The following is a 10,464-nucleotide window of genomic DNA, read 5'->3' on the forward strand; positions in this document are numbered from 1 at the left end:
TTAAGTTCCTGAAAATTGGTTATTTTTGACAGAGAAAATTAGCAACACTTTTCTTTCATAAGAAAAATTAGCAAAACAGCCTTTTAACCTAATCTCTTTTTCTTTTATAACACTCTTTTAACATGGTATTCTCATTAAATTAAGTTGAGATTAAAATGAGTTCTACTATGAATAAATTTCCCTAAGTTTTGTGAAACTTGTGTAAATTTAACCAATAAAGAGAAATTCTAATATAAATGATTTTCAAAATTAGTCTATTATATGTCGCCTCTCGGTAATAGATGTTAATGATCCTCTTCATCTTTACGATTGAAATAATGACTTAGTTGATACGAGTTTGATTAAAACAACATAAAATATTTATACGTTTGTATTGAATCAACATCAATCAAGTTAAATATGAAAAATATCATGCGCAATTTTTAATAGAATCGTCAATCACCCCGAAAAAAGATAATAATTTAAGTATTGATCAACGATGTGGTCCACCGAAAAACTGATCAATATGTTGGAATGAGTTTGTTAATACTAGTATGAGTAAATTACACTTCCCTCCCCTCAAAGATGCTTGAATTACAGTCTCCTCCCCTCTTATGTTAAAATATACACTCTCCTCCCCTCTTATTCAAAACATATTAGAAAAATTTTAACTCCCCTCCTCTAAGAGAAGCTTGAATTACATTCCCCTCCCCTCTTATGTTAAAATCTACACTTTACTCCCTCAATATTTTTTTTGATTTCTAATAATCTTGCAAAAAAAAAAAATCTAACACACTTCCAAAAAAATAGTACTGCGGATCTATTTTAATATAATAAAAAATTGAATACATATTTTTCGCTATTTATTATTCACAATTTTATTAACATGTAGTTTTAAACTCTATTATAAAATATGAAACAACCCAAAATAAAATTAAAATATGTGAAAAATTACTAAAGACAATAAAGCATGGTTATTTAAAAGTTAATTTTATACTCTAAATTATAAAATCAATAGCAAAATATTTAAATTTAATTATCATTGACATGTAAATTATAAAGAAATGAATTAATTTTCTTAAATGGTAGTTCAAAATTAATATATATCATAAAAATATTTATTTATGTTAAAATAGATTAAAGTGTAGTGCATATTTAATTATTAAGGGATGAGGGTGTAATTCAAGCATCTTATAAGGGAAGGGAGTATAAATTTTATTTTTCAAGGGAGGGAAGTGTATATTTTAACATAAGAGTTGAAGGGAATGTAATTCAAGCATATTTGAGGGGAAGGGAGTGTAATTTACTCTACTAGTATTTATCTTTTTATTTGTGAGAAAGTATTTTTCATCTTAAAAATTTGGGAAAACTTTTCTTTAATTAGTTTAAATAAAGTAAAAGAGCAAAGAAGGGAGTAAAAGTTGAGAAAGGCAACAAAATTTTGGAGGGGCCAGCTAGCTATAAATAGACCTATAGTATCAGTTAAACATGGTGGAATCATACTACGACAACGAAGTGGGGGTGATGTTGTTGCTGTACAATCCAATTTAACTTTAAACCGTATCAAGCTCACCAATCACATTACTAATTCACATAGCTAAATCTTTCAAAATCTCCAAACAAACACATAATAATACAATAACTTGTTACCAAATGCTGTCTTTATGTTGTTTATAAAAAAGACACTTGGAAACTTGTACAAAATAATGAAATATATGTAGTAGACAATATCTATTTAAAATATATAATAACATTACTGATTGATTAAGGCAAAGGTAAGAAGTTAAAAGCAAGAATTAAAATTGAAGAAGAAACTAGTTAGAAAGACAAGAAAAAATGTTTAATATTGTTGTTACAACCCAAAATTCTGCAAGGGGCTCATCTTATAGCCAAGAGTATATCCTAAATCCAAAAGATTCATTGAAATTGTTAGTACAAAGATATGTAGGAAGGGTACCTCAGAAAGATTCTATCATGTTTGTTAGAGTACATAATATACCGGCTAATTAATTCGTAAAACTTGTTTACTTTCTAATAATTTCAATTATTGCTTAAAAAACAAATATTTTCTATTATTAATAATGAAAGATAAACACAAAAACAAGCCTATGCTTGAACCCTTTACACATATTTCAATTTTATATACGAATTTAAAGTGTATTTTTTTCTTCAATAAAAACAATCCAAATGCAAGAGTACGTAAAGTTAACTAAAATAAAGTCACCAAATACACAACGAAAAGAATTCAGAATTTAAAAGTTGATTATTATTAAGAAAGGTGATTTTTTTTTTTGTGAGCACAGTGATGGTCATTAATTACACCTCAAACATATACATGAGATTATTTTGTTGGAAATTATGAATATTCCCTCGGAAAAAAATTGGTCAAAAAAAAAATAGAGAAAAACGCAAGAATAATCAATTAATTCAATCTGTAATTTATTTTCTTATTATTATTATTATTACTGTTCATAATCAACAGTTAAATCAAACATGAGACGCAAAACATGAATCATTAATCTCCCACATATAGGTATATCAACTCTGGATCATATATCATGAAAATAACCAAAAATGAAAAATGGTTACTTAACATTGACAACAAACGATTACACACATTAATTATTAACTAAACAAGGTAGGTTGAATTATTTAATCAATCAAGCTTGCTTCCTCAATTGGCTGTAAAACCTGTTTATGAAATCTTCAGCAGCCTTATCAACTTGATCATCCTTCTCATCATCTTCTCTTAGAGGGAATGGTGAGTCAGTCACCCTCAATTGCCTTACCATTGGGCTACGCCCGAATCCAGGCAGTGCTGGAGATGCTTCTACGATTGCTTGATCATTGTTAAGCATCTCCAGCACGGCCTTCATTGCACTCATTGTCGCCACATCATCGTCCTGTGTAGGTGGCGTATGAGCGCAAGTGAAGAAATTGTTGTGATTGTGGTTGTTGCTGCGGTGACGTTTCCCTATTGGGAAAAAGTGATGGGGAGTGTTGCTGCAGCTGAATTCATACTCCCTTGATGCGGTAAATTGGTGGCGTGAGTCGTGAGAGCGGCTTGAGGTGGAGCCGCCGTGGCTGTGGTGGCTGTGATGGTGGAACATTAGATTGGCAATGGCTTTTCCGGCGAGCTTGCTTCGGCGTTTGAGCATCATGTTTAGGCCCATCATTAGTTTGCCCTTTGACATGCCTTTTCTCAACATGAAGAAGGCTACACGTACCATACTCCACACTCTCTTTGATATCACTGGTAGATTGTTTTCCATTTTTAATTTCCCTTAATTTTTTATTATAGAGATTTGATTTTTTTTGTTTGGAATAATTTGAGAGAGAGTATGATTTTTAGAGAGAGAGAGAGATGAAGAGATGAATTTGATTTGAGGACAAGAGGGAGGAGGGTGATGAGGTTATATATAGTGAGGGGGGAATGAAAGAAAATGATAAATGAATATTGAATCCACCATATGGAAATAGAATAACCCGTGGGTGCATACATGTTTTGTATTACTTTATGTCTTTATAATATTTTGTTGTATTTTAAATGATCATTATTGGGGGAAGCCTATGCTTTTGAAGAACGACAAAAGGAGTGCTTTACTTGGTTGAAATGTTTGAAATTGAACATCCACCAAGCCATATAATTGCCATATTGTGCAGCCAGTAATGCATTTACTATAGGAAAATGTTTTTTGTACACTCCAATTGTGAGTGTGTACACCTTTAAACGAAGAGAGAAAAAGAGACTCTCGGATAGATATGATAGTTTACGAGTAATTATAGTTGTACAATCATTTTGTGACAAACAGAATTATATTTGAGATAGGGCAAAGAGGACGACCATCTTAAACCCAAACAATAAGTCTAAAATTAGGCGCAAAAAAAAATTAAAATAGAGGTCTATTAAGAATGTTGAAATCATCATATAATGATGAATTAAAAACCTTGTATAAATTTTAAGGATGCATTGATGTCAACATTTGAAATTCATGAGTTTGCCAAAGCCACAAATTGTTATCTAAATGGTTCAATTGCATATCGAACTCTCTTAAATATGTTGATGCCTATTGCGAAAGAAGTTTTTCGAAGTTAAACTTGTTAAAAAAACTACTTGAGAATTCTGATGTTTTTATTATTTATTTTCTATGAAGTCTGATGTTTTAATTAGATTATTATAATATTTTATATCGAACTCTCTTAACTATCCTAGTGACTATTGCATTTGGAATTCAATGTTTTTCCTATGAAGTCTGACGTTTTTAATGGATTTTTATTTAACGTAACAAAAACCATCATCTTCAAGCAAATTGTTTTTAAACTACGGGAATTCAAAATTATTTTTATACTTATTAATTTGGGTCCAAATTATAGTTTTGTCCTAGGACATCAAAATCTCATAAACTGATCTGATGACAAATTTTGAGACAAGCTTCTTATTTTTTTTCTTTTTATTAGTCAAAAACAATAGAGAGATAGTATAAGAACATAATGTGAATATGAGAGAGCTGTCTAAAAGTTTTCATAATTAAATGGTTATGCAAATATCATTTCTAAATGAAAACAATATGTTGAAATATGGAGTGTTTGTTCCAAGTTTTATGGATCTAAACAATAAGAACATAATGTGAATATGAGAGAGAGTTGTCTAAAAGTTCTCATAATTAAAATGGTTGTGCAAATATCATTTTTAAATGAAAACAATACGTTGAAATATGGAGTGTCTGTTCCAAGTTTTATGGATCTAAACACAATTTTTTGTGGTGTGATCTCAAGCAACTATATGTGACAATAACTCACAAGGAAGAGAGATTGTGGATATTTGAGAATACCTAGGGTTATTGCATGTCAATGTTTGATTGAAAAAATTAAAAGAAAGTCGGTTGTTCAATTCAAAGAACTAGATGACTCTTTTGTTGAGAAAATAGAAGTGGAAACCGCTCGAGCACAATGTAGCTTACATGGTTAAGAGGTTGATTTTTATTCTTAATAATGAATTAAAATTAATTTTAATATTCCAAGAGGAAAATAGTAATATGTTGGAATCAAGAGAGTCCGGTCCATGTTTCAAAGATTCCAAATAGAATCTTCCGTTCTATGAATTGAAGCAGTAGTATGTAGCCATAACTAGCACAAGGAAGAGATCATTGGAAAAGGATGTCGCTTGTTCAATTAAAAGAAGTATATTACTCTTTTATTGATATTGAGGAAATGGAAATGAAAAACATTCAAGTATAGTGAAGCTTTGAGGTTAAGAGGTTTTTTTTTAATAGTCAATTAAATTAATTTTTTTATTTATTGTATGATATATAATTTTATTCCACCGTTCCTTTGCAGCTATATCATCAAATTATTTTTTAGATGGCTAGCATTTATTTTGAAGCTATATTCAACAACAACAACAACAAAAAGGAAATTTGTGTGGCCAGCATTCGTAGTCTCGAGGAAGATCCACCACAGTTGCAATTTGCAAACTTTATTCGTGTATATTATACTTCTATTTTATTTTGATTGTTTAAAAATAACTAAAACCATGTGATTTTTTTTTTTTACAAATCCATATAATTTTTTTTAAACAAAATCCATATAATATTTGTTGCTATGCCTATATAAATTCTTTTGGGTTAATTAAGTTTTTAGTCCTTATAAATATTCACATTTTTGTTTTTAGTCCCTACAAAATAAAATCACACTTTTTAGTTAAGCATTTTAGGGACTAAAAATGTTGATGGAAAAATTTTATAGGGACTAAAAATGCTGATGAAAAATGTTATAGGGACTAAAAATGTTGATGGAAAATTTTATAGGGACTAAAAAGTGTTATTTTATTTTGTAGGGACTAAAAACAAAATTTTGAATATTTATAGGGACTATTTACTTAATTAACCCAATTCTTTTTAATAAAAAGGTCACAACTAACTTCTAAGCCACGGAATTTCTCTCTTGGATTTGGTACGTAACCTTGAATTGAAACAAAGGCAGCCAACAAAAGCAGTAGATCAATGCATGAAACAAATTTTATTTCTGTTCTAAGATTGGAAATATCTAAAATACATTGAAAAAGCCACTGACTAAATACAAAGTATTAAAAACCCTCTCCATCAAAAGAAAGACAGAACTCACACACGGTTCAACTTCCTTCAATAAAAACTATGATAGTGATAGGGAGAGAGACCTAAAAAACCTTATACTCGGATCAAAAGGTATGACTTTAGGGTTATGTTATCTTGATCAAACCCTAAAGACTCTTGAGTAGTAGTCACTAGTCAGTAGAAAAAAGAAAAGAAAAGAAAAAAGGAACAAGTATACAAACTATGTTCCCTAGACAACATAGAATTAATCAATACAGAATTAAAACACTTAATGCATGTCTGAAATCACGTTGAGTTTGATGAAATCATGGTGATCACCGTAATATTATTGAAATAAAACAACGGTAACTCACCGAGATTTTATCAAACTTAACGTCTATTCAAACATACGGTTAAACTGGGTTATGACCTGTAAAATTAGAAGTTATAGCTTCTATATAAGATTAATTGGTGATTGTGAAATCATTGATATCTCTTGTAATAGCAGGAATGCAACTTGAACTTCTAGCAAGCCCACCACCTTTCTTTTCACCACCTTTGTCTCTAGGGTTGAATGACTTAGCCCTTCTCCCTTCCATTTTACTCTTTTTCAGCATCTCTTTCATAGCTTCAGCTTGAAACAAAACAGGGAAACTCCTTCCAAATTTATTAAATCTAACACATGCACTCATGTGTGCACTCAAAGCCTCTTCAATATTTTCCCCACCATTTTTCTCCAACTCTTCTTTCACTGCCTCAGAACACAAACCACAAACCCATTTCCCTAAGTATTTATCACGTACACGTTTTATGTACTCAGGTGTAAACTCTTCAGACATGCCACAACATTCACACTTTGCATCTTCAACTTCAGTTATCGGTGGAAGCTGTGTTAAATCAAGGTCTTGTTTTGATAGTTCAAATGATATGTCTGAGATTGTTCTTTGAATATTATTGTTGTTGAGTTGAGATGAATTAGGTTTTGGTGGTTTGGAGCATACAATGTTGTTGGTCCTAGAGATTGAGCTAGGTAATGAATCTCCATGAGGTGCCATAATAGTTGAATTTGTTTATAAGAATATGATAAATGTGTTATGAATATTGAAGAAACTAGCTAGGGGGAACAATCTTATTTATAATAGCTGTGTTTTGCTACTAAGAATGTGAGAATGTGTGGATGTTAGAAATGCAAATGTCAGTTTTCAAAGATCGTGAACTTAATTGCTAGATTTTTCAAGAAGATTTAATGAGGTGAATGTGATGTATCGTATAGCTTTTAGTGATATAGTGTGATATGTAGTTGTGTACATACTTTTTTAATTTCCCATATGTCAATGCTTTACTACCAAGTGAGCTTCCACGTTGGTAGTTGTGGCCGCAAGAATAAGGTGATCAATGCATATGATTTCATTCTATGGCTGATAATTTAGTTGAAAGGCAACCACATACATGCGTGTGGAGAGTTTCATGTTTGATAGATATATGGTCTAAGCCCTAAGGTCATGTTTGAATAACAAGCTTAATTGAGCGTTTATATGATTGCTAGTGTATAAAAGAAGAGAAAGACTTGTGTGGACCAGGACCACACAATTGGGTTTGGTCACACACATAGTTTTTTCTTTCTTTCTTTACTTTTTCCATTTTCTCTCTCTTCTCTCTTCTCTCTCATTTCTTTGGTTGTGACCACACAATGGGTTTGGTCCCTGGTCCACACAAGTATTTTCCATAAAAGAATTCTATAACAAAATATAAAACAGTCAAACTTTTTATATAAATTATAAGTTGTTTTTACAAGCTATTTTGAAAATAGCTTATGGGATATCATAAGTTGTTTTTATAAAAAATAAAAAAAATCAAACAATGTCATAAATACTTAGGTCATAGAGATAAGTCAATTCAAACAAACTTTCAATCTAATTTGAACTTTTTATAAAAATTAATCTAATATAATATAGAATCTACTAGATTCATTGTAGCATTCTTCTCATCCTTACGATTTTATTTTTTTTAAGAATTCTCATTGCGATTATTAGTATGTTGAGAGTTTCACATTAATTATATTTAATTATCTAAATTTTTTATTTTAGGGGAATTATATGAATGTTTGTTATGATTAATTTTCTCCTCTACGTGTAATTTTTCTTTCATATTCAATAGTTAAGAATACCATATAATAAGGAAGAGACGAAAAATATATTTTAAACCAAAATTAAGAAACTATGGCCTTTGGGGTGGACCTTCAAATTGCATATCCATATTATGAGTAATAAAAATTAAAAAATAAATAAATTTTGCGTCGCCGACACTTTTGATTAAAAAAAATTAGTTATTATTATTGTAAATGATAGAAAATAATTTTGTTCTATAAAAAAAATAATTCATTTACCTATTAATTTAAATATGAAGGTACCATGGAAATTGCCTATTATCACTTTTTGTTTCTACATATTTTTTCACGATCCCTCATTTTACGCCACTATATTAGTCAATGTAATTGGACTTGGTTGCCAAAATTCGTGAAGTGTGACTTGAAATTGACATAATCATATATCCATGTTTTGTCCAGCTTGGCACATTGATTCTTTTTTGGCTAGGCCTATAAATTGAATTGATGAAAATTAATTTGAAAATTGAATTTTTCGTTGCTTATGTTCAAAATCAAGAAGATTACCATGCCTATAAGTTGAATTGATGAAAATCAAATTAAAAATAATAATAACAAAATAAAATGAACAAGGATTTTATCGATCTTTTTATTATTTAATGTGTGTTACAGCTCTTAAAGATGTGCATGTACAAGAGTAGCTCTATCTTGTACTCATGCTTATAAATAGAAGGGATGAAAAAGAAAAATTGTACTCCCTCCGTCCCATATTACTTGACACAGTTGACTATAACACAAATATCAATGCATATTTTTTATCTTTAATATCTTCAATTCTCTATTAGAAAAAATTATGAAAATTTAATATTTTAAAAATACTCATCGAGACGAATCCAACAACATCTTACATGATATTGTTTATCTTTGTATATTAGTAGAAAAATACAGTCAAAGTATGTTGAGTCAATATTGTACATTGTCAACTAGGTCATCTATTTTGGGACGGAGGGAGTACTTACTATGATAATATTTTCCCCTAAAAAAAGGATAATGTTTAAAATAACAATTAATATATTATTAGTCAAAAAAAATTAATATTATAACAACAAAGAAAGTTGGGTCGCATTAATATAAAGTTTTCCCTTTAAGAAAATTGATTGGTTGTCCTCCAATAGAAGCTGATTGTGGGATATTCACGTGGTGGGATGGTAAAACCATATATATTTATTTTCCACAACTTTCTGCTTTTGTGGTAAACTTGATTAAACATGAAGAAGGAAAAAAGAGACTGCACCTCACACGAGCCTTCCTCCACAAACGTTAACTTTTCATTTCACGAGAAGTTCAAAAAGTATAAGGTTATAAAGCCATAGAAGTTAGTACTTTCAATGGAGCTATCAACTAAAAGTTGAAGTCATGCTGTAAAAGATACTATGAATTGAACTAGCTAGGGTAGGGGCCTCAACAGGGCCGTCCCTGAGAATTCGGAGGCTCGGCTCAGGGAATGAAAAGAGGCCAGTGATAAAATCAAAACGTATTTTTTTTTAAAAGAGCAATAGATAATATAAAACGAGTTTAGGCGAATACCTTCAAAAAGAGTCTTCATTCGCACTAAAACGAGACTTCCTACGCATATTTACTGAAGCAAATTCATCAATCAACTCTTCGTATTGTATATTTGGTGAGGTTAGACATGTAAGATTATTAAGAGGTCAATTTGGTGATAATTATCTAGAGTAGATAATGTGGCAACACTAATGCTTCTTGTTCACCACCTCTGTTCTTGTTGCCTTGGATTATGAACAAGAGCTTGAGACTGCAAAGAGAAGTTCTTCAATTGAGAAAAACTATGAACGGACAAGTTATCATAATTGGGGCTGAGAGGTTCTGTTGCCTAGAAGTCCTTTTCCAGCCATCTATGATTTGAATGGAAGTTGCTGGAATGGAGGGGGCCTAAAAAGCAATACTCATTTTTTTATTGGAGGATACTATTACTACTGGGTATAAAAAAAATTGAGGCCCATCCTTGAGGGAGGCCCAGCTCGTTTGAGCTGTTTGCACCCCCTCAGGGACGGCCCTGGGCCTCAAAGGCTGAAACATAAAAGTTAGTAGATAGGTCCTGATACATCATGTATCATACATGTAACGTACGTTTTTTTTTTTTTATTGGTTACACATGTAACGTACGTTTGTGCATGAATGTAATGTAACATCGGTTAATTAATTGTACCAAAAATATATTTTGGCAGTGATAAATCAAATACACCCTCCGGTCACTATTATAAGCAAAAGTTTGTATTTTAGGTTCAT

At 30.7% G+C, this 10,464-nt stretch overlaps 2 protein-coding genes across 2 annotated transcripts; both read right to left on the reverse strand.

Moving 5' to 3' along the window:
- Nucleotides 1-2,401: 2,401 nt before the first annotated feature.
- Nucleotides 2,402-3,361, reverse strand: LOC146951275 (uncharacterized). The gene has a single exon (XM_085747236.1). The coding sequence runs from the start codon at nucleotides 3,249-3,251 to the stop codon at nucleotides 2,640-2,642; it is 612 nt and encodes a 203-aa protein (XP_085603362.1). The 5' UTR covers nucleotides 3,252-3,361; the 3' UTR covers nucleotides 2,402-2,639.
- Nucleotides 3,362-5,974: 2,613 nt separating this feature from the next.
- On the reverse strand, nucleotides 5,975-7,184 carry LOC146951276 (uncharacterized). The gene has a single exon (XM_085747237.1). It carries the CDS (start codon nucleotides 7,103-7,105, stop codon nucleotides 6,515-6,517), a length of 591 nt encoding a protein of 196 aa, XP_085603363.1. The 5' UTR covers nucleotides 7,106-7,184; the 3' UTR covers nucleotides 5,975-6,514.
- Nucleotides 7,185-10,464: the final 3,280 nt, after the last annotated feature.

The sequence above is a fragment of the Medicago sativa genome, chromosome 2, assembly GCF_051527215.1.
Source record: "Medicago sativa cultivar Bolivia chromosome 2, Bolivia_mono, whole genome shotgun sequence".
NCBI classification, from domain to species: domain Eukaryota; kingdom Viridiplantae; phylum Streptophyta; class Magnoliopsida; order Fabales; family Fabaceae; genus Medicago; species Medicago sativa.

Coding starts and splice junctions, on each gene's coding strand:
- LOC146951275 (XM_085747236.1), bottom strand. CDS start 3,251: ATGGAAAACAATCTACCAGTGATATCAAAGAGAGTGTGGAGTATGGTA.
- LOC146951276 (XM_085747237.1), bottom strand. CDS start 7,105: ATGGCACCTCATGGAGATTCATTACCTAGCTCAATCTCTAGGACCAAC.